Source organism: Punica granatum, chromosome 1 (genome assembly GCF_007655135.1).
Source record: "Punica granatum isolate Tunisia-2019 chromosome 1, ASM765513v2, whole genome shotgun sequence".
Classification (NCBI taxonomy): domain Eukaryota; kingdom Viridiplantae; phylum Streptophyta; class Magnoliopsida; order Myrtales; family Lythraceae; genus Punica; species Punica granatum.
The window spans coordinates 7,502,148-7,526,692 of NC_045127.1; the positions used below are offsets into that span (position 1 = coordinate 7,502,148).

Sequence of the window (24,545 nt, forward strand, 5' to 3'; positions counted from 1 at the left end):
AAATCGAGATTGTTGCTTAATGAGTCTCCATAAATTGCAAGATCCATGGAGATATAGGAAGTTGGTTTAAGGAGATATCTTGCCTAGGCAATTCGAGAGATACTTAGGGAAGAACGTCGAATCTCGGGGTAATATACTTGGTTCATTTAAAGAAAAGAGAAGGAAAGCATGATTGTTAGAATCGCGATTCGAATCGTAAAATCTTACGATTCTACGATTCAAAGAGTAGCTAGCGATTCCGATTCTATGGCATGAATCGGGAAGGTAGAATCGTGGCTGAATCACGATTCGAATCGCAGAATCGTAGACACCGATTATACAATTCTGATTTCAACCCAAAGTCGTATACCCTCTCTCTCTCCCTCCTCATCTCTCTTATTGTGCAACAATATTGCTTATTGGTTCTCTTATTTTATGAAAAGTTTGAAACTTACCTCTTGGTTGTAAGTGATAGAGACCTAGAAAGTTTCTGGAACTGATTCGAATTGAGTTCCGGCCGCTTCTTGATTGCCGTCTGGTTTGAGATGATTTAGGCTTGAATTTTTTTCGACTTTTTTAGGTGAAAATGATTCCAAGAAGGGATAGACCAAGAAAAAGTTAGGGAGGAAAAGCAATCCATGACCACGGTACTATATCAATTTTTATTAGAGGTTGTTATAGTAGGAGAGCTCTCTTGTGAAAACTAAGCACCATCTGATTTTGATTAACGGAGTATGAGGCAATAAGATTTATCATTTGATGTTAACTTCAATTATTTCTGACATGGGATTTGATGTGTATATTTTTATATATATACTGTTTTTTTAATTACAGGTAGAATTTTACGATTCACTATTCGATTCTACGATTCACGATTCCATGACCCTCGACCTATTCTAGATAGAATCACGATTTTGACAACCTTGAAGGAGAATATAAAAAAGGATTTAACGAACATCAAGGGAATCGAGACCCTAGGTCTACTGAACATAGATTTTTCAATTAACTCTGTAGTAATCTTGCTAGTTAGATTTACTTTCTTTAATTACATCTCTCATAAATTCCATGGATCAATTCTCCATGGGAATTATACTCTACTCATTTCTATATTACTTGATACGATCTGTATAGTTGCGGGCAATATCACATCAGGTCTGGTCCAGTAACAAGACGTTGGCAAGCAATGCACCATCACAGCAAGCAATGTCTTTTTTTTTTCTTGTTCCTTTTGTCTATATTTGTCTCTATATCTTAAACCTAACTGAAAATCGAATACGCGCGCGCGTGCGAAAGAATCACTATGCTCGCTACGATTGGCAAGGTAGGTAGCATAATTAGTTTTTTTAAATAATAAAGTTTTCTGATAATTATAATATATAAAAGGCATTTTTTTTGAAAAATATGAATTACTAAATATAATAATTCTAGAAAAGAAAAGGAGGGCATTGGCATGTCTTTTAAAAATGGGTAAATGATACAGAAAATCACAAATTTTGTACATTTTCTACATTTTATAACAAACTTTTTTTTCTGTAAAATATACACAAACTATCAATCGGTTATAGATTTTACCGTGCTATTAAAATTTCTGTCAATTCTAACATGACGTGGTGACGTAGCATTAACGGTGACATGTGGCACGCGGAGATTAGCGATGTAAGACCCACATAAACTCGAGGAGGTTGGACAGCAGCGACAAGACAGCAAACAGAGCAACGGAAGTGATGGTAGGAGGCTTACGGTCTGAGGGCAGAGGGCAGAGAAGTGAAGATGGGGATGGTGATGGTGTAAAGAAGAGAAAGAGGTTGGCGAGAGCAATTTTTTTTTTTCAGATTTTTTTTTTGAAAAAATATTTATGTGGGTCCTACGTCGCCAATCTCCGCACGCTACATGTCACTGTCAGTGACATGTCACCGCGTCAAGTTAGAATTGACGGAGATCGTAACGGCATGGTAAAATCTATAATAAATCGATAGTTTGTGTACTTTTTACAGAAAAAATTTTATAATAAAATTCGAAAAACATAAAGTTTATGATTTCATTTACCCTTTAAAAATACGAGATGAGTGAAATATATATGGTGGGGTTGACTTTGATCTTACAACAAGACAGTACCAGGCGACGCACCCAACGATCATAGCATTTGCACTTGTCTTATGTATTTGGCCCCGCGACTTGTTTCTGTATTTATTCCTATTGCGAGTTCCGTCTTTCGGTGTTGTTTTTCGTTTGCGCACGTATCTCGTGTTTTCTCGAATGTGTTTTGTTTGTGCTATGCGTTTGTACTGTTTTCCTTAATTTGAATGTAATGATCTATTTTCATCGATAAATCATTTAAGTAACATCTTTTCTTATCTATATTGTCTAAATTTATTTGTCCGACTTCACCATCGCCAAGATAAACTATCCGATTTACTAAAACACATCTTGAACAAGAAGAGACGTCCATCTGAAAATATATCATTAATTTTTATGCGCATATAATTGTGACTCGCCCCAGCTGGCTAAGATGTATATTTATCCATATATCTACATATAATTTTTATGCGCATATAGTTGTGACTTGTGTGGGTATATAAACAGATAGATAGCAGAACGAAAACCATTCCCGACCCGAGAAGTTATTCCTCCAAATTTCAATGGCCAAGCAATTAGCTAACAGCTTCACTCGCTCTCTCGTGCCTGTGCTCCTGATGTCTCTGTTTTTAGTATTTACAGGTATAGGGTCCCATCGCGAACGCATTTGTAACATCGATGTCGAGGCACCCCGGGCCATTCTTTTTCTGTTCATCTTGTGACAAAACATTGGCTTTCAATTTATGTTCTTTTTCTTGAAGTGCCTAACATATAATATGGGCTTTCTGATACAGAAATGCCAATAGCAGAAGCGAGAGTCTGTCAGAGGCTCAGCACGACGTGGTTGGGTTTCTGTGGGAATTCTGGCAACTGCGATCGGCAGTGCAGGGAACGGGAAGGTGCTCTTCATGGGGCTTGCCACACTAAGTTCCCTGGAGTCGCATGCTTCTGCTACTTTAGAGCATCACTGATGGAGGGAGACGAGTTCCAAATTCAGGGAATCTACTCTGATACCATGTGCGCGTCCCATCACAAAAATTGGGATAAAGAAAATTTTGAAACTCAACACTCCAATGGATGGGACCATTGGTCCCATTATTGGTCCCAAATGATTTTTATGCAGGATCCAGGACTTATTTAAAAAAAAAAAAGAGCCGTTGGCAACGCTGCCAAAGGATCCTTATATACATACATATATATATATATATATATATAAAGTGTAGTGCACGGTGGGTCCCAAGCGCTGCAAGACTCCGCCAGCTGACAGCGTCAGAGCGCCTAATTGGTGCGCCTTGAATTGGGACCGGATTGGACCGGCTCAAAATCCCATTGAAGATGTTCTTTAATTACTGCTGATGAAAGACCACCAAAATCACTGTATATGGTCTCTACTTCTCTGCATTCCTAAATAAGCCGTCCTCTGTTGTTGGCAATGTTTACCATCAGTTCGTAATAAGTCCCATGTTTCAAAAGTTGCGACTGTTCAGATATGCAACAGCTCGGTGAGTATTCCTGAGATGTCCGATTTCAACCCAAATATTGGCCATCATCGATCTTCCATAATTAAGCACTACGACAATTCCCCTAATCAAGACATATAACAAAGCGGAGCAGCTCGTGAAAGGAAATCTGTTTAGTTCGTGTGATTACAAGTCCAGATTGGACGGCTCAAGCCTTTCAGCATCCATTTCTTTGCAAAGCTACGCGCACAGAATGATTTCTCGAATTTCCGATAGTGTTCCTATGAAATCTCATGATTTCACAACATCAGAGAGCTTAGACAAAGCTCCATTGTTATACACATTCAAACTACACGAGCTCTCAGTGCTTTCACTCCCACCATTTTCCAACGCCATGCTAAGTATTATTCGACAGAATGAAGAGAGTCTAGAATGCAAGGTGATGGCGCTATGAATCGTGACAGTAAAATTCCCGAGCATTTCATGTTCCATCCATCAGTACATAAACGTTGCCAAGTCAGGACGTTCCATGGCAGTGTGGTCTTCAATCTCCATGTAGCGACAGAAACTCGAGGAGCAGAATCACTCTGCAGCTATCTTGTATTTTTTCCAGGAGAACAGAGTATGTCCATTAATTCCCTCAACCAGTTACAATGTTCATATCTCCAAACAGGCAACCTATGCATTATAAATAAAGGAAATAATTATTAATCTATATATAAACCTCTGCCAACCGAGACGAGTCCTGATTGTGAGGAAAAAAAAAAGCATAATAATGAAACAATCAAAGCAAAAAAGTTCACCATCTCCCTCTTTATCTTGCTCCCGATCATCTTGCACTTTCTGATTATCCTCTACTATATCTTGCGCCGTGGAATGGAAATTGAATTACACTCCATCGACATTGAAGCTTCCGTACATTTTGTGTTACATTCTTTTATTCATTTATTTATTTTTCCATCTTACCGAAAGCGTGCGTCCAGCATGTTTCATATATCACAGGAGTGGTTTGAATGTAGTACTGAGGCGGTGTAGTTAAGACTATCTCCAATGAGTATGTATCTCTCCTTGTCTCTGCCATGTAAGATGGAGACAAACTTTGAGAAAAAAAGAGAGACATACTATCAACATGGCTTAGTTCAAATGATTTGACGCTTGTTCCGTTTAAGCAAACTATCAAGTTTGAGTTCTTGTAAATGCAGAAAATTCATACTGTGAGAGTTTTACCCCTTAGTAGGCTAATCTGGCTGGACTGGATTAGTTGGGTCCTAATTGAATTTCCGAATACCATGGCTCACATCGAAAAAAATGAGAGACACCTACTCTAATGGGTATGTCTCTCCCTTTTCTCTGATGCGGACCCATAGATTTTATTTTTTTTAAGAAAGTAAGTGGATAGAGCTGCAGCGTGAGTCTACGACTGCCACGTGACAGCTGCTGATTGCTGCGTTTCTGACAAGAGACATCTCTCTGCCGAGCAGAGAAGTCTCTATTTACAGAGACGCCTTTGTGCCACGTGGGAGTGTCTTTGGCTTCTCCAGCAGCAGGCAGGTCCTTTACTAGCTCCACGTGGAGAGAGAGACGACATCGAGAGATGGACTGGAGACAGTCTAAGTGCTTAAATCAATTTATAGCAATTTAATAGAATTTAGCTTGTTTGTTTAGCAAAAAAAATTGACTTTAAATTATTAAATTAAATAAAAAAACTCTTAATTATTAGGTAATTGAGAACTTACTTATTTTTTCAGCTGATTTGCTCAGCCGACCAACTGCTTTTTTACTCCACAGCAATGCCCCTCATGATTTTTGTAATTGCAAAACAGTTATATTTCCAATCTACAGCACTAAACCAGGGAGAAAGAGAGAGGAGCGATGTAGAGGAGGGGATGGCAATGGCTCCAAAGCCGACTACCACTGCCCCAGTTGACATCGCTGGCAACACCCTCCCCGCTGTAGTCCTTGTTTTATGTCGTCCTCTCTTTTTATTTTCATTTATTTTTAATATTGAAGAATAACATTTAAAAATAGTAAGGGTTAATGTTGAAACCAGAAAAGCTTTGTCGCAATACAAATCAATAACTTAAGTGCATATACCTTTTTCCCCAACGAAACAAAGTCTACTTAAGTACTTATTTGCTTTGGCACTTAGAGTTCGTTTGGGAGTGTGATTGGATGTTTCATAATTACTTTTCCTTATAATTTTAAGTAGATTTGGTGTTCGGTAAGAGTTTTTTGAAATCACGGTTGAGGCCGAAATTGTAGTTGCAAACGTGATTTTCTAAGCCGGTTAATATGTGTTTATGAAATTTGCTTCTGCTTATTCTGTTTCAAGTATTAATAATTACATTTCTTATCTTCAGCAGTTTTAAATTAGATTATTCCAAACACTTTATCTTATTCAGACATTAGCACTTATTTTTCAGTAATTTTTTTCAGTACTTCTCCATCGGCAATAGCACTCCTAAACCAAGCCTTAAATTATAAACCTTAGATTTTCAGCACTTAATAAAATGTCCAAACAAACACCACTTAAGTCTCATATATATGTAACATGGCTTTTGACATAGAATTGCCTATGGCGGGCACAAGCATAGCATCAGCCAGAAACGGAGCATGCCGCGCTTAATTCCCCGGAGTTGCATGCTTCTGCTACTTCAACTGTGGATGGGTGGATCGAGCAAGATCCCACCATCCAACACTCTCGCAAATGAACAGGTATATATGTTGTTAGCTCTTTGGGTGTACTGAACAAGCCATCCTTGGTGTCAATTGATGATGTTCCATAATCAACATTGTCATACATTTTCGCTTTCTATCTGGATTCCAGTAATATCACCTATTCGACTCAAATCAAACACTTGCCCTCTGTCAGCTCTCCGATATATATCCAACACATCAGCTCATGTAATGAATGCACCAGCTCATCAAATAATGAGGAATAGCTCCTCTTTCCTTGTTATTCACTACCGCAACCTAGCTAGCAATTAATTCATATGGAGCGACTGAGATGCTAAACCAAAAATTCAAGTAGTTCTGCAAATTATCGTGGATATATATGCTGGCCGAATTCTGTGTCACACCACGGTAGACTTGAAAGTGCTAATGTAAATCGTAAATGCCATCATCAAACTAAAAAAAAATGAGATCTTGGAAATATAGAATTATATAGTTGGTGTATTCTCCACTTTTTCATCTAGTGTCATATAAAATCAATAGTTTCATGAACTACGTAACATGCAACTTACGCACATATATATTAGTATATGCAGATGTATCGCCATAAGGAGTGGCAAGATTCTAGGAAAGGATCACACTGACAAGGAAAATAAGGGTTCATCCTAATATTCTAATATGGCACAATCTGTACAAAATCCCTTGATTACCGTAATTTACATTGACTAGCCTCTTTGCAGAATGCCGATTGTCTTTGCGTCTCTTGGTAAGCTCAAGTCTTGGTTCAATAGATCAACATCTCACACACTTATAGCCTTTGCTACCGTAATATTATAAAGGAGGTTTATGGCTCTAGCATTTATGTAAAGAACGTGAAATCAATGATTTGAACCCAAAACCTCTTAATTTCAATTCTTTGAATCGGCATTGATAACCTCCTTACTTATCAATGTATTTTGTAATCCACTGATAATTTTAGCAAGAGTTATTTATTCATTTGAGTTTTTGTTTTTCATTTAATGAATTTTGACTAATTCGGCTTGAACCAGGTCAGTCTCACTAAGGGATAGAACTCTCTAACATGAATTCTTTTTAATAAAAAGAGGTCGTGGGTCTGAAAGAAATAAGAAAAATAAAAATAGATGGGTACAAGATTACACCGTATCGGACCTTTTGTCGTGAGAGCGGTTTTCTAGTTAGGAAGAAATTGATATATGATTTTATAATAAGGTCAAATCTTAGGAAAAAATTTACAAGACGATTAATTGTGGTTTGGGGAATTCTTTTTATATTGGCAGTATATATAAAATATATTTCTTATGGGCATATAAATGTGTGTGTAATAATAAGCAGAATGATACACCATCTCCAGCTTGAGAAGAACTCCTTCAATGGCCAAGCAATTAGCTAATAGCTTCACTCGCTCCCTTGTCCTCGTGCTCCTGATTTCTCTGCTTTTATCATTTTCAGGTATAGGGTCCCTTGGCAAGTGCTCTCATAATATCGGGGTCCATTCTTTTTCTGTTCATAATATGTAACTTAACACTGGGTTTTAGGTTATGTTCTTTTAGTCTGTATGCGAATTGATTAATCTAACATATAACATGAGCGCACCTGATGCAGAAATGCCGATGGCAGAAGCGAAAGTGTGTCAGAAGAGGAGCAAGACGTGGTCCGGCGTCTGCTTGAATACGGGCAACTGCAACAGGCAGTGCAGGAACTGGGAAGGTGCCAGGAGTGGAGCTTGCCACCGGCAGGGCTTCGGATTCGCATGCTTCTGCTACTTTAAGTGCTAATGATCAAGAGACGCCTAACTCAATCATCCCCTACTACTTACGTACGTGTTCTTGAATAAGTCGTCCCCAGTTGTCGGCGATGTTCACCATCAGTAATGTAATAATTTCCACTTTTCTGTTATAAGTTGCTACAATGCGTGTTCTTCTTAGATATAAAGACCTAATGTAATAAGCCTGCAGGCTTCCTAATGCGTATTCCGGCATTTTCATGTTAGAAAATGGAGCACGTGCATAGCAAAAACTTTAAAATCGGTAAAAATCAAATTTTTATCGCATGTTCAATTTTAATCAAAACTCGAGATCAAATCTCAACATGGAATATAGCATTCTAATGAATAGACAACAAGATATAATGAATCCATAAGTAAAGTTACTACCTTTGCATTTACTCTTGTCAGATTCGATTTATTTCGATCGATCAATGGAACTGTCCAATTGTCCAGTCTCTAACTCATCCACATGAACGTGTCACCGCCAAGGATAGCTTCCTCTCAATATGTTCACTCCAATCTAGGTCACTAACTCGAACGTAATCGCCACGAAAGGAGAAGACTGAGTCAAGTTAGTCTCGGATAACATCGGCTCACCAAGCCAAAGTCGGGATGGCCTTTGATCTAGGAGGGAAGGGCACGGCTGAGCTGGGAAGGTCTTGGCCAGGCCTCTTTTTCTCTCTTCCTCACTTTTCAGGTCTTGAGAATAAACGGCACACTTAGGGTTAATCTTAAGACATTATATCTATATATAGATTCTTAGATTTACCCTAATGATCTGATTACAATTATTAATTAATATATATTAATTAACTAATCACAAATTAGTCCTTGCACTTTAAGTCATCTAATGACTTGCCCTCCAAGTAAGAAAGAAAGATCACTCTTGACTTTGACACAAATTTCCACTTATAGACAATCTACTTATAGAAACTTTCCAAATAAAAAAACACTTGTATTTTCTTAATTAGATTTATCGTGATGTTGGATTCGGCTTCGAAATGTGTTAGCATCCTTGCAACCATATTGCAAGCCTCATCCGATAATTAATTCCTAATTACTTTCCTTAATTATAATTAATTCTCTTCTCAACTTAAACACGTTCAATGTGTGTGACTAACTAGATTCATTACCAAATGGCAATGGGATTATAATATCAACTCGTTTAACATTATCGGAAATTTTTTCCATAACCAAAAGCATAATTCCCGAAATGCCATCGGCTCCCAAAGTTCATGAGTGACGCCTAGCAGCATATCATGAAAATTCAAATAGTGATGAATGTATAATTAAAACATTCTAATGAACTTGTGACCGTATATGCCACGCATTAAGTCTCTTCAATAGAAGATCCCGGTCTAACCAAGGCCACGGTAAATGTCAAACCCTATAGCCAACCATATGGATCCTCAGATTTCATTCTTGGATTTGTAACACTTAAACATAAACTCTTTTATATTCAACTCTATCTATCACTGCCGAGGATTTCTCGATCCAAAATAAAATTCATATTCATAGGACATTTTCCCTGTTTACACAGGCTACTGAATCTCGTCTTGATTGAATACCTAACTCTAAGTATAACCAACTAGAACCACCACCTGCCAAATACTCATGTTAAGCTCAAATACATTAGTAGTAGCAAATCTTAACTACTCATACATGAGATAGCATTCCAACTCAGATCTAAGGACTATATGCATTAATACGATCTAGATAATATTAATTTACATTAGTAAATTACCATGTGAATATTATCTAAGCATCACGTTTGATTACTTATCATATAAGCATCCACATGTCTGTGTGATCGCTCCAGTATTGTCACAGTAGAGTTATAGTGGCGACGATATGGAGGGAATAACACCGAATTCTATCACAAACTTCTGAATCCAAACTGCCTCCTTCGTTGCATCAAATGCAGCGATATACTCGACATCTGTGGTAGAATTTGCAATCGTCTCTTGCTTAGAACTCTTCCAGTTAACAGCTCCTCCATTATAGGTGAATATATAAGCGAAAATAGACTTTTTATCATCTACATTTGATTGAAAATCAGAATCTGTAAGTCCGTATAGTCTTAATTCACATTCTCCATATATCAGAACCATATCCTTAGTTATTCTCAAATACTTAAGGATGGTTTTGACAGTAGTCCAGTGATTAGGTCCTGGATTGGATTGATACCTACTAATTACACTAACAACATAAGCAATAACCGACCTGGTACACAACATAGCTTACATCAGGCTATCTATGACCGAAGCATAAGGCTCATGTGTCATATTTTCTCTCTCCTCAAGAGTCTTGGGAGACATCGCTTTGAAGATATGGATATCATGTCTCACATGGAGCAATTCTCTTTTAGAATCTTGTATGTTAAACCTTTTTACCACCTCATCCAGATACTGGGGTTGGGATAGACTATCAATCTCTTCAGTCTATCTCTATAGATTCGAATTCCTAGAATATAGGTCGCTTCTTCCAAATCTTTCATGGAAAAAGTTTTAGACAACCAGACCTTTGCAGAAGTAAGCATACCAACATCATTACCTATCAGCAGAATGTGATTCACGTATAATACAAGAAAGGCGATCATGCTCCCACTAATCTTCGTGTACACACATTGCTCATCTTCGTTCTTGACGAAACCAAAGGACTTTACGGCTGCATCAAAACGTCGATTTCAGCTCCTCGAGGCTTACTTAAGACCATAAATGGATCTCTTAAGCTTGCACACCTTGGACTTATCCTTGAATTCAATACCCTTGGGTTGGTTCATGAATATGTTTTCCTCAATGTATCCATTAGGGAATGCGGTATTGACATCCATCTGTCAAGACTCATAATCATAGTGCGCAGCAATGGCCAGCAGTATCCCGATAGACTGCAGTATGGCTACATGCGAGAAAAGTCTCCTCATAGTCAACTCCCTACCTTTGGCAATAACCCTTTGCCACCAGTCTACATTTCCATCAGCATCACTCTTTCTCTTGAACACCCATTTGTTTTCTATAGGTACTATACCTTCAAGAGGGTCGACAAGATCACAAACTTGATTTTTGCAAAAGATGAATCAATAGCGACTAAAAATTCGTTTGGTCGCAAAAGATATTAGAATTGGAACAATGATTATTTGGTCAGCAAATAGCGACTAATTGGAACCAATTTATGATTGGTCGCTAATGTTTTGTTGCTAAAGCTCTTTTTGTTGTCGTGCCAAACGAGTTCGCTGGTGACCTCACCGGAGGGCAGTGGTCTGTGTCAAGCCTGCTGCCCCTTGCGGCTCCCTGTTTGCAGTCCTGGAAGTGGAGGATGAGTCAATGGCATGATTTGTAAATTCGAAGAGAAAGCACGGGTCTTTTGTCTATTCACACGATTTCTTATCCTCATCCTAATCCGGGTCAAACCCAACCCCTAAGCAAGATAATTTATCAATGTAATATCCTGTCTCTTCCCGAACTTTATCCTATCCTAGCCTTCATCAAACATAGGATAAGGATTTCGTAAATCCTATCTTCCCCTATGTCCTGGAGACCAAACATGCCCCATGAGTTCTAACTTATCAAGGGGGGGAAGAAAAAATTTACACGAGTTCTCGGCTTTTGTTCCTACCATTCTCTTAGGTTATGCTGAGCCTACGACGGAATGAAAAGAGAACAAGATGCAATCGCGATACAAGTCCCAAAAGTAAAATTTCAAAGCGTTCCCTATCCGCTCTCTGGTTACGCACACTTCGACTCAAAATATTCCAGGGCAGTCTTCAATCTCCAAATAACGATAGAAACTAAAAGAGCTGAATTATAGCAGCCACCCCTTATCCTCATCAGAGAGCAAGAGTATATCCATAAACTCCCTCAACCAGTTGCAACGTTCATTATCTCCAACCATGCTGTATGTATAAAAGATAAAATATTATGATTAATCTAGATATATATCTATATATTGCATACTTTATTATATTGCAAACCGAGGAGAGTTCTCTGATTTTGAGCATAAGACGAAATAACGTTTCAAGTATCAATCAAGCAATCAGTTCAGTAACTCCCTCTTCATCTTCCTCGTTCTGGCTTCAACAGGTAAAGGCACCCGATCAAGCTTTCGCAGTCTTACCATGTTGCACCATGTAGTGGAAAGGGAATCACCTTCTACCGACATGAAATTTCCCGTGCACCTTTTGTTCCATGTTTTTCCGTCGTACTGAAAGCAGTCCAGCGTGTTTCCTATATGATAGGAAAGGTTTTGACATAGTAATAAGTCTCATATGCAACGTGGTTCAATACAGACTCGCCCAAGGTGGACACAACTATCTGCCAGAGGAGGAGCACGAAGTCATCAGGGCTTTGTGCAGATCCCCGGATCACTGACTGGCATTGCAGGAACTAGGAAGGTGCCACGCACGGAACATGTGATTTCCTGTGAATCGCGGCACCTGTGACTTGATCGACCCACTGGCAAAAGAACACAGATATCAGTTCTTACTTTTCTTAGATCTCATGGTGTACTAAATAAGCTGTCCTCGGTGGTCACAAATGTTTCGGGATCAACTGCTTTACACATTTTTGCTTTCTTTCTGAATTCCGGAAAGATCACCAATCTGAATCAAGTCGAATACTCGTCCTCTCCCAGCTCCCCAACATCGAACACAAGAGCTCCCTTCATCGAGGTGACGAGGAACAGCTCCTCTGTCCTCTTGCGTTACTCACTCACTGCGATCAAGCAAATTCATATGGAACTGAACAGCTAAACTCACACACCAATAGTTCCGCAAATCACAGAGCCGCCTGCCTAATCCCGTGTACCCTCAGAAACTCGGTAGAGCTTACATGCAATTAGTAAATGCAATGCGCAATCAAAAGCAAACAGGAAGCCAATGAAATAGCCATGAATCAATCCATTGCCATAAGCCCCTTTTCATTAAACCAGCGAGTTCCCGACACTGCAATCAATCTAACTACACAGCCCAGTAATGGAGAAGCCGCGAACAGGACAACCTTAAAAACCTCACTTTGAGGAGCAATTTACCCAATTACATGATCTGAACTGAACCCGGACGATGCGTCACTTCTTCTTGCCCTTACCAGCGGCCTTGCGCCTGCTGGGGATGACGATCTCGCCCTTGAGGACGGGAATCTCCATGATCTCGGAAAGGCCGCCGAACTTCTTCCTGAACTTCTCGACCTGGTCGGCGTCGACGAGGACGCCGGAGCGGTTTCCGAGGTAGAAGGGGTGGTTTCCGGACCACGCATCCACTACGTACTCCTTCTGGGTTCCGCCGGTGGTCATCACCAGCTCCCCGTTGCAGTACACCTTCGCGTCGTCGTAGAACTCCGGGTGAAGGTCCTTCTTCCGGCAGCTAACCGCCGCCGGACGACAGCCCCGGCTCTTCCCCTTCCCGACGGGGAGGGAAGGCGGAGAGAACGTTCTGGGCACGAAGCTAGTAGAGAGGTTCAGCGCCATTTCCTGCTCTGCTCCTTTGCTTTCGGTTTCCTGGCTGTCGATTGCTGATGACGATGACGATGGGGTTGTCCCGTGAAGGTGATAAGTGGCCAAGGGCTTCTGGTGATAAATCTGTCAAATGGGCCTATTTTGGGCCGAATTGTGACTTCGGCCCGTTATGGTGGCCCACAGTTACCTGTGACCGCCTAAAGCTTCCCATCTCTTGAGAGGCTTATGTTAGCGTAACGTACGTTTCGAAGTTTATGCATCAACTCATAAAACGATGACATTTAAGATGATCTCTGATTAAATAACATTTAGAGTTCTCACTAATCTTAATGTAATAAGTGACATATTATTGGGTTACATCACTCATGAATTCCAAATTTTCTTATATATATATATATTATTAAAAAAAATCACCTTTTGTGACTACCAGCCCTTAGTAGGAAGTACAAACAAAATAAAAAGATTGTTCTACCTTATTAACTATGAGAAGCTCACTTTTTTTATAAAAAAAAATGTCATCAATTTCTTGAGAAGAATAAAGGAAACTTGAACAAAATATGATTAATAAGAAATAATTTTTTTATTCAGATATGCGTTGCAACTAAAAAATATATAAAGCTAATAATTGTAAAAAAATCTTATGCCTCGTTTGGGATTAGAGTTGAGCTCTATTCCAAAGTCATATATATATATATTTAATTAGATTGTAATGATTGTGTTGTTAAATTATAAAAAAATGTGTGAAAAAATAATAAATAGTTGAAAGAAAGTAATGATTGCGTTGTTAAATTGTAGAAAAAGTATGAATAGTTGAGAGAATTTTATATTAAAAATTAAATTGAATAGTTAAAAAATTGAAGAAAAATGAAAAATTATTATTATTATGTTGTTGAATTGAGATAAGTGGAGTAGAGTTAAAAATAAACTCTAAAATCAAACAAAACATATTGGCTTGTTTGGTTTGTAAATATGATTTTAAAATCACCACTTTAACCTAATTCTATCAACAACAAAACAAAATAACTCATACAAAATCAAAGAGTGTGCCCTATTTATACCACTTTTTTCATAATAAAACAAAATAACTCATACAAAGTCAAAGGGTGGGCCTCATTTATACCACTCTTTTTCAAAATCAAAATCTGATTTTAAAATTCTACTTTGAAACCAAACACAGCATAATAGTGTGTTTGGTTTTAGAGTTAAGTTGAGTTGAATTTTGATTTTAATTGGTTTGTCATGATTGTGATGTTGAATTATGAAAAAAAAAGTGTGAAAAAATAATTAATAGTTAAAAAAATAATGATTGTATTGTTGAATTATAGAAAGAGTAATGAATAGTTTAGAGAATTTATTATTAAAAATTGAATTGAATAATTAAAAAAATTGAAGAAAAATGAAAAAGTAATAATTGTGTTGTTAATTTTTGTTGTGTAGTGAGTAGAGTTAAAGTTAAAATTAAAATCTTAAAATCAGATTTAGAAATCAATCAGGTCATTGAAGGGATTTTATATTACGTACACATCTGATCCAATAATGATCACTGATTTGTTAATATGTTCATAAAAAATATAGCCCCGGCATAGCACGAGCCTTCCGTCTAGTTCCGAGTAATTCCCAAGACATATTGGTCTTATACACCTCAAGGATGTAATAGGATGAAGAACCTTCCGAGTTTACGAAGGAGTTCGACATCAATTGTGTAATAACTCTCCAACAAACAAGACTCAGCAAACAAAAAAAACTCTCAAACAAACAAGTAGAAATAACCCGTTCCTATATAGCATGCAATTCGTGCATGAACTTAGCTTGTCACGTGATTTGAGAAAATCTCAGTAAACTTGAAGTAAACGATGATATACCCCATTAAGCACGTGAGTTGTGGATCGAAGTTTTGCTTATACTAGTTCTTCTTCACAGTGTAGTATAAATAACGATTAATTAAGACTTTATAGTTGTTAAGGTAAGGTAGCTAATCCATTACAGTGGATCTATATATATATATATATATTTAAGTCGTGCTTCAATAAGCTGCTGATGATTGCTGTCTCATGTCAAATGCGCTCTTCGATTCACTATATAATTCCTATATCTTCCCTCCATTTTCATTAACTCTCCTCCAAATCTCGACATTCCTCAGCCTCGCGTACATCTTCGTTATCCTCCTCAGCTGCTTCGACTGCGCCATGATCAAGTTCGCCGTCGAGGGGCTCTCACTCAGGACAACTTCATACCCGTCCCTGTAGGAATCCATCCCTTCGGTCAGGAGCTGCCAGAACATGCTCCCTGCTGCAGCCCCGCCGCTGCTGGCCGATGAATAGATCGCCGAGTAGACTGTCTCGAAGAACTGGTCTCTTTGAGAAGGACTGTAACCTGACTCCTTCGATGACTTCCCGAACTCTGCGAAGAGGAGCGGCTTTCGGAGAATGTTCTGGGCGTCGTGGATGTGAGTGGTCACCCAGTTGTTCAGGAATGAGAGCTGGTTCTCGTAGTCTGATGCATTTAGCCTGCACGTTCATGTTCATCAGAGATCAATTCAAAATTGAAATGGACTTCTATCTTTATTGGGAAGCAAGGTAATAAGGCAGGGCTGATATCGGGACCCAACTAAGCCCGACAATGACAAATACACCGTGACGATAATCAGAGCTCATGTGATGTGCTACCTAAACAAATTTATGACTGATCCCTATAGTCAAAGTAGGCAACCGCTAGTAGTATACATAGAATGAGGCCGGCACCGTAAAAGACGTGGATGTTTCTAGGATCGAAATTAGCAATTAGATAAAAACAGATGAGTTTGTTGAAACTTACCACTGATCGGGATACGAGTGGACAGTGGCAAAATCGATCCCCGGGATCTGATTGTTCTGGATGAAGTCGGTTCCCACAAGGAAGTAAGGATTATTTTGCTGCTTCTGAGCTGATGATTGCCCGTAAAAACCTTCCAGCCCGGCCTCTAGCATGTGGTTCCCATCGATTGACTTCACGTAACTAGCCATCTCCGTGATCCAAGCCTGCAGTTCAACAGAAACATATAAACGAACTGGGGATAACAAAAGCACACAATCCCCCTATTTGTCAGGTCTGGTTCGGACTCGATTTGATCACAGAACACCGAAGTTTTAAGTACTTGCCTGGACGGTCTTCCCAGATTGGTCTGAAGGGCATCTGACCTCATTCATCAGCTCCCAAGCCATAATGGTGGGATCATCCTTGTAAGCAATTCCCGTCACCGTGTTCCTCCTAGTAAGCACGGTCTGTTATCTCGGCGAAGATGCAAACAGGAAACTTTCCGATCAGTCTCAGAATAAACTCCATAAGAAAGAAGTTCACCGTCACAAAACCCAAAACCAAAAAAAGAAAAGCAGAATATGCAATCGGACAATATAATGGCCGGGGCTAAGCTGATGCACGAAACGAGATTACTTTCAGTTAATAAACTGACAATACCTCGTAGTATCACCGAGAAATAATTACCTTGATATGATTTTTGTAGAAAGTCTTGACCAAAGGATTGGTGAAGAAATCGTCCTCGGACGAAATGGACTGCCCCTGGCTTCTGGCCCACTCCACATACTGCTTCTTCCCTCCCAGAGTCTCGTAGTTGTTCACGAAACTGAGCACAAGCTTTATTCCGGACTTTCTTGCTTCCGACACCACAAAATCCAATCCCTTCCAGAAAAACAAAACGAACAAACATTTCATGAGAAAATCTCGAGCCGAGATCCCTTCGGTGAAGATAACCATCCATCTATCCGCTTAATCTTTTGGATAACTACCATGAATCGGGTAAGCCGGATTTCATTGGTTACCTGGAACATCTTCTCGTTGTAGGAGCCAGGGGAGTACTGAAGCGGGGAGTAATTACCGCCGTCGCTGAAGGCCCAAGTGCGGGCCATAGTGAGGCCATGGGAGGTTGCTTCCTGAAACGCGGAGGGGACTTTGGATCGCTGAGACGGGTCGGAGCCGAAGAGCATCAACCAGTAGGCATTGAACCCGTTCGCATAGAACGGGCTCCCATTCAGCATGAAATGAACCCCGCTGGTCGTAACGAACCCGTCACCATCGGCTCCTTCCGTTAGTGTTGCTCCCTTCTGCAGGACAAAAGCTATCAGAAGTATGGGCAGGACTGAATGCGTCCAAGGCATCTTCATCGTATTGGATCGGGACTTGGCAATCCGAAGGAAGGGCGCGCTGAGGACGGCTTCGATGTTGCGGGGTTTATTATACACTTCCCACCGACGAATACGATATATAGGCTCGATATTTCTAAACCAGCGAAGATTCTTGTCTGGACCGGATGGATTTGTTGCCGGTAGTGTTATTGCAGGGCAGAGTAATGGAGCTGAGGAAGTGTGGCAGATGAGTCATACAGAAGCTGTTAGTGTGGGAGCCATAACTGAGTGGAAGAGCTTTGTGTGAAGTGAAATTCACAAGCTCACTGTGAAAATAGTGCACCTTACTGGCCTTTGTGTGACTATTGATTACTTTGGACGGGTGGTGTGGGTAACACTACCAGAGGAAACTTCCCACCTGCCAAACGAAAAGAAGTGAAGATAACGCTTTTTTTTTCGAGAAAAAAGACAAGGTACGATACCACAAATCCTGTCGGTGTCTTTCTTACAATCGGAAAATAATAATAATAATAATAATTTGTATGAGTTTTTGTTGCTCCTATTGGATTCTGACCCTATTTTATCATAAAATAAAAAAGCAAAAAAGATAAAATAAAAAAATTAGGTAATTCCTTCTATGGATTTAACATGGTTTAATATGACTGGTTGTTTGAAGTATTAATATTGTGGTAGTATGACAAGTCCGCCTTCCGTCTCTCAAATATTTGGCTTGCCCTTCCTTTTCCTACCCCCCCATTGCTTGTTTTTGGAGTTGAAAGGGATTTGCACGTGACATGTCAACATTATAATTACCTACATTTTTTTAGTAACCACCATCTAATATCCGAAACTTCAATGAGTCCCGATTGATTCAGGTTTAAACAAATTAAATTATGAATTTTTTCCGTTTACAAGACTCGAACAGAAGATCTTGCTCAATAGAAAGAGGTGTCGAACCATCTGAATCGACCTACATTTGTATAATTATATACTATGTAATTATGATACATCGATATTAGAGCGGGAATTAAGTTTTTTAAAAATCATAATTATATTATTTAGAAGATTACACGAAAAGATTCAAAAACAAGAAATGGTATCCGCCGGGAAAAAAATGAATAAATAAAAGTAATGGTGTTGGAGTTTTCAATCGACTTTTCAACCGGGGGAGCAATAGATAGCAGCGGAGTCTCCGGCAATTAACTCCCGTGGAAGCCATGAATCTCAGCGTCGGTGATCTTGTGCTTCGCAGCTCAATGGGGTATCTGGATATCGACACGTGGCGTGTTGTCAGCCGTGAATCGTTCGGAAAGATGACCGTGGTATCGGGGAGTTTCGAGTTCCGTTTGATGCGGACAAATTAGAGAACCTTCCATGGCGTAAGAAGCGAAGAAAAGAAAGGAATAAAACCAAAGAGGAAAAATTCCACCCAAAATTAATTAATCATCAATTAATTAATTAATTAATTAAAGAGGAATGAAAGGAAAGGGGAACTAAGATTGCGGAGGATTCCGTGGAGAGGAGACGAATAGGTTGAGTGAGAGATTCTATTATTGGTCCTTTTATGGAGATTCTATCACGATTAGTATGTAAAAATAATTATCAAAGTAATTTATTTTTTATCATTTAGTTACCGTTACGTAAGATTTGGTCATATATGCATGTAAAATTTTTTTACCTTAATATCTACCTCTCATATTTTGACTATTAATATTTTCGACCACGCACCCTTCATAAAAAGAGTTCTACCGAGAAAAATTGTAGGTGGATTCGAGTTGATCGTACACTTCATAGTAGCTTGATATATACATACATATATGCATCAATGTGTTTTAAATACTCATGTTGTTGATCCAAATCAGATATAATCATGCAGCTCCACCCCGAAGAACCAGTGACCATCGTAGAGAGAGATGAAATATAGACTGCAGTATGTTAACAACATCGAGCACAATTCTAGGAAATAGATCGAGTTAATCATTTGGGAATTCCCCCACCCCCTCCCAAAAAAAGAAAGAAAAAGAACTTTGATGTCCTAAAAAAGTTACATATTATTTATTGAATATTTTTATAAATTTTCGTATACACACTTCATAATCGAAAAAATAAAATTTATTATATTTGCAGCTAACTTGCATCCATTACTTCATATTATATTATGGTTAATTTAATTTCATCATATAGCACGAGAGGCGTTGCTCTCCGCAATTACAGCTCAGCAGACCTCTTCCTCATCTACGATAGCAGCTCCTACCCTTTTCGGAGCTTGGGAGCTATTAGATTATTATGTTATATTATTAGCTTTTCATTCCAAAACAGGAGTGTATGGCGGCGTGGGTGTGAATCTAACTCCAAATAGTAATTAAGGAAAATATTGGATCCAACCTTGTCTGTCGAGGGGACTACCGGCGCAAATGACGGCATTGGCGCTGTTTTATTTCCTATAAATGAGGGCCATGCTGTCGGGTTGATTGGGGCCTTTTTTCCCCCCTGGGATGAGAAGATTGGTGCCATTTTGCTATTATTTGGTCCAACCAATCACATGATGACATGGCAAGCTTATGTTATCTTTATATCTTTATATTATTACACTAAATTACCTCAATCGACATGATGGGGGCTGAGAACAATGTAGCATGGATAGTTCTTGTACCTTTAAATCAAGACGAGATCCAACATCTGTATCCCGTGCATTAATTAAAAGAATGAATGATGTTGTCAGATAATCTATATCTATATATTTATCTATTGATGCTATTATATAATAAACAGAGGGCTTTTGTTTTATATAATAGTCATGCAAATTCAATTATGGGTAGGAGAAAAATAAGATATACATATTTAAAATAATCGATCGATGGGAGTTTAGTGAAACCCGTGCGTAGGACGGGTATTTACGTAGTTTTCTCAATAAATGAGAAACATATAACTAAATATGACGCCATGTGTGTATATCAAAATTTAAACATTATACGGTCTTATTGTTGAAGATGGCCTAAAGGCTAATGGGGCTCGAATCTGTCAGTGTCAATTCGAGATTTTCTTGGGCAGTGTCAATATGAGTTCAAAAGGGTATAATAACAATACAATGATATACGCATGTACATACACATAATTTTCTTCCTAAATAGATAGATAAATTATTTTTATACTGACAGAAATACTATAGGCCGAGAGGGAATACGTTCTGAACGTACACCGGCGGCGCATTTCAGGAGAGGTGTACTCCTTACTCGCTGTTATCAGAACCGGATTAGAATGGTCGGTACCGAAAATCAGAAGTGTTTTGGCACAAGATAAATGGGCCTCCTCATCTACAAATGTGGCAGGCCCAAACAGCACGAATGGAAGAGCTTGGGCCGACCTCGGACTGCATATTTATGAAAATGTTGCGCAGCTGTCTTATGTTTGCAGGGGATCCAGTGAAAGGCGCCTTTGCGTTCAGTTTGGGGCAGTGACTTTTTCTTTTTTCATTTACCGAAAAAAAAATTCATAAAGGCAAATTCCCAAGTCTCGTATAATAAAATAAAAATAATAAATATTAATATGAGCACGAGTAGTCACATTACGAGAATTGAACATGTAATCTCTTGATTGAAATGACAAAAGTGTGCGGTACTACACTTCACCCCTTTTCTCTGACGCAGTGGCTTTGCCTTAGAGCAACGACGTGGAAATTTTTTGATTTTCTCGTAGAACATAAAGAAAAAGAAAAAGTTAGAAAATCTTTTTAAGTCGGAATCTCATTAGAGGTCATGGAAAGCAAATTTTTAAAGTTGAGTTGTACATAGATAATATGCTTGGACCAACTCTACCACAGATCACAAAGAAACTTATCGTAATGATATTCCATTCAAAAAAACAAAAATAATTGAGAAAGAAAAGCAATGATATACATTATCGTCTAATAATTAAAAGATTTTATGTTCGATTCGACGTCAGTTTAAACTACTAGAGTCATATTGCAAAGATTAACATTGATTCAAACGGCAAAACTAACATGCGATACTTTGTTTATTAAAGCTATAATAATTATGTTAATTGATCTAGGATGAATGAACTCTCAAACTCTGACTAGGAGCTATTATCACAATTAATTTTTCTTGATAGTTCTTGTTTTTTTGGGACATTCCATGGTTCAACTAATTAAAGACTTATACGACTACAAAACACGAATCACCATCAACAGAAAGATGGAACCTTGAGTCCCTGAGTTATCAGTTCAACGTCCAGTTCGGTTTTGACAAATCTGTCATGTGTTGCGATATTATACTACTACTACTACGGCATTTACCTTTTAGCCTACCGAAAACATATATATATATATATATTATACTATTATTCATATAAAAAAATCCATCAATATATATATATATATATACGTATGTATATCATACTACTACAGTACTACTACTACTACCCTGAGGGGCATTTCCGTAATTGGCCAAACTTGACTGCTGAACTTTCACTTGAAACTCACTGAAGCATCAGCTGCCTGTCGCCCCCTGAAGGTCTCAGCTATGGCGGCGATCTCCAGTCACTGCGCGGCGTCACCCGCCAAGCCTTCTCTCTCCTCCCCTGCATCCTCCTTCTCTGGCACGAGTCTCCGCCACTTCTACCGCCCTGTCGGTGCTTTGGTTTCTCTCCCGGCGATTTCTCCCTCTATCCGGCAGCCGATCTCCTGCCAAATCTCGTCATCCACCTCCGCCCCGCCGTCTGCCATGCCGAAAGGTCAGCAACGCCTTCGCATTTTCCTTTCTGCACTGCTCTGTGGTCCTCATCTTTCGTTGATTGTCGATGACTGGGTATAGTCGAATCGGTCGGATTAGGTTGAGATTGAACATGCAATAAGCTGCGATTACATACTGTTGCATGAACCTCGATTCCTAAGCTCTGGAAATTGCTCGATAGCCGGTGAAATGATTGGATTCTCCATTTTGCCATCCGTTATCGGACCGCTGAACATTCGTTTTTACCCTGTCCTTAATGTACATTTTCTATGATTCTCCAGTGAATGATCAGTCATATGAACTCAGTTGTTATATATTCTCACTGAACAGAAAAATCTGAGCCGAAGGACTTTCTGCACATTAATGATTTTGACAAAGAAACAATCATGAAAATATTGAACCGGGCAGTGGAGGTCAAGTCGGTGATCAAGTCTGGGGATAGGTCATTCCAACCATTTAAGGGGAAGTCTATGGCTATGATTTTTGCTAAGCCGTCGATGCGGACTCGGGTTTCTTTTGAGACTGGCTTTTTCTTGCTTGGGGGCCATGCCGTTTACTTAGGACCGGATGACATTCAGATGGGTAAGCGGGAGGAAACCCGTGATGTTGCCCGTGTTCTCTCTGGTTATAATGACATCATTATGGCGCGCGTATTTGCACATCAGGTATGCTGGTGAGTTTTTCCTTTTTTTTTTTTTTTTCAAATTGAACTTGCTTGAAAACGTTGTAACAAATACTGATTACAACTTTCAAACTAAATTTGTGATAGATGTCCTGCTTAATGTTTGAGAAAAGCCATTTCTTTATGGTTTTATACGATTTTCTTGGTACTTTCTTCTGGTTTGATGGGATATGATATTATCTCTTGTTCTGTAGGACATCCTCGATCTGGCTAAGTATTCGAGTGTACCCGTTGTTAATGGTCTGACTGATTATAACCATCCTTGCCAAATTATGGCTGATGCCCTTACCATGATTGAACAAATTGGCCGGATTGAAGGGACGAAGGTAGACTTGTTTCCGTCTACATGATAATTGTTTGGTTTACTGCACCATCTCAATAGTCTGATATAAGTTCTCTTTGGTTGGTCTGATGATGATGCAACATTCAGGTTGTCTATGTTGGAGATGGAAACAACATTGTGCACTCTTGGCTGTTGCTTGCAGCTGTTATCCCTTTCCATTTTGTCTGTGCCTGTCCTAAAGGATTTGAACCAGATGCAAAAACTGTTGAGAAGGCCAGACAGGCTGGAATAAGCAAGATTGAGATAACTAATGATCCTAAAGAAGCTGTCAGAGGAGCTGATGTTGTGTATTCAGATGTTTGGGCCAGCATGGGGCAGAAGGAAGAGGCTGCTTATCGTCGTCAAGTGTTTCAAGGATTTCAGGTACTATGTAATCTTTGTTTTTCTTCTAAATGATTATGATATTGAGATTTTTTCACAGATCATGATTTGTTTCTCCGATCGCTTCTGGCCCGAGGTCGTTTACTAGTTAATCCAGGATGTTCACATGTCTGGTGGGCAAGGGATGAGCAAAGCAAAATTTAGTAATTAGACCTATCGTGCCTTTCCTTCCTGAATATATACAAGCCTATACCATAATTGGCTCAAGAGAAAATGGTACTGGCCGTATCACCTAGACAATGGCTTTAAAAAATATATATATATCTTTACTGAGATTTTATTGTTGCATATGTATATATTATTTCCATTCTTCAATGGCCACTAACCCCTTTCTGCAATCCTCTGCAGGTGGATGAAGCCATGATGAAGCTAGCGGGCCCAAAGGCTTACTTCATGCACTGTTTGCCTGCAGAAAGAGGGGTGGAGGTTACTGACGAAGTTATTGAAGCTCCAAATTCCATAGTCTTCCCACAGGCTGAGAATCGGATGCACGCTCAGAATGCTATCATGCTCCATCTAATGGGCTGCTGAGTCAGCATGCTCCATCAAATGGGCTGCTGAGTCAGTCCCTCCGCTTAATCATGAAGGGTGCCAATGTTAATGGGTTAAGTGGTGGAAGCTCCCATGACTGTTCTTCCAATAGGCTCAACTAGGCTGTAGATGGTGACTGGTAGGGTCAAGCATGATGATAATTCTCCTCTCCTTTTTTTCTCTGGTTGGGTGTGCTGAAACTCGAACCTTAGACAACAAGGCTTGTTAGCTGTAACTTTGTCGGAATTTGTGAGGTGTTTTGAGACATTTCATGGAGGTAATTATCGGCTTTCCTTACGGCCCGTTACTTTATTTTCCCGGTCGATTTCATCTTCCGA

General features: G+C 39.2%; 5 protein-coding genes across 5 annotated transcripts; 3 read left to right on the plus strand and 2 right to left on the minus strand.

Moving 5' to 3' along the window:
• The first annotated feature begins 2,344 nt into the window (after nt 1–2,344).
• On the plus strand, nt 2,345–3,527 carry LOC116192368 (defensin-like protein 19). Its single transcript, XM_031520905.1, has 2 exons — nt 2,345–2,697; nt 2,850–3,527. The coding sequence occupies exons 1-2, from the start codon at nt 2,619–2,621 to the stop codon at nt 3,194–3,196; spliced, it is 426 nt and encodes a 141-aa protein (XP_031376765.1). The 5' UTR covers nt 2,345–2,618; the 3' UTR covers nt 3,197–3,527.
• Nucleotides 3,528–7,537: 4,010 nt separating this feature from the next.
• LOC116192562 (defensin-like protein 1) lies at nt 7,538–8,203 on the plus strand. The gene is made up of 2 exons (XM_031521135.1): nt 7,538–7,658; nt 7,812–8,203. Exons 1-2 carry the CDS (start codon nt 7,580–7,582, stop codon nt 7,982–7,984), a joined length of 252 nt encoding a protein of 83 aa, XP_031376995.1. The 5' UTR covers nt 7,538–7,579; the 3' UTR covers nt 7,985–8,203.
• A 4,645-nt stretch (nt 8,204–12,848) lies between these two features.
• On the minus strand, nt 12,849–13,508 carry LOC116193135 (50S ribosomal protein L31, chloroplastic). Its single transcript, XM_031521906.1, has one exon. It carries the CDS (start codon nt 13,432–13,434, stop codon nt 13,036–13,038), a length of 399 nt encoding a protein of 132 aa, XP_031377766.1. The 5' UTR covers nt 13,435–13,508; the 3' UTR covers nt 12,849–13,035.
• A 1,788-nt stretch (nt 13,509–15,296) lies between these two features.
• On the minus strand, nt 15,297–17,792 carry LOC116192528 (mannan endo-1,4-beta-mannosidase 7-like). The gene is made up of 5 exons (XM_031521101.1): nt 17,238–17,792; nt 16,903–17,097; nt 16,560–16,682; nt 16,237–16,439; nt 15,297–15,929 (listed from the first exon to the last, which is right to left on the minus strand). The coding sequence occupies exons 1-5, from the start codon at nt 17,577–17,579 to the stop codon at nt 15,509–15,511; spliced, it is 1,284 nt and encodes a 427-aa protein (XP_031376961.1). The 5' UTR covers nt 17,580–17,792; the 3' UTR covers nt 15,297–15,508.
• Nucleotides 17,793–21,984: 4,192 nt separating this feature from the next.
• Nucleotides 21,985–24,519, plus strand: LOC116211413 (ornithine carbamoyltransferase, chloroplastic). The gene is made up of 5 exons (XM_031545784.1): nt 21,985–22,271; nt 22,601–22,935; nt 23,147–23,278; nt 23,383–23,658; nt 24,025–24,519. Exons 1-5 carry the CDS (start codon nt 22,061–22,063, stop codon nt 24,205–24,207), a joined length of 1,137 nt encoding a protein of 378 aa, XP_031401644.1. The 5' UTR covers nt 21,985–22,060; the 3' UTR covers nt 24,208–24,519.
• Nucleotides 24,520–24,545: the final 26 nt, after the last annotated feature.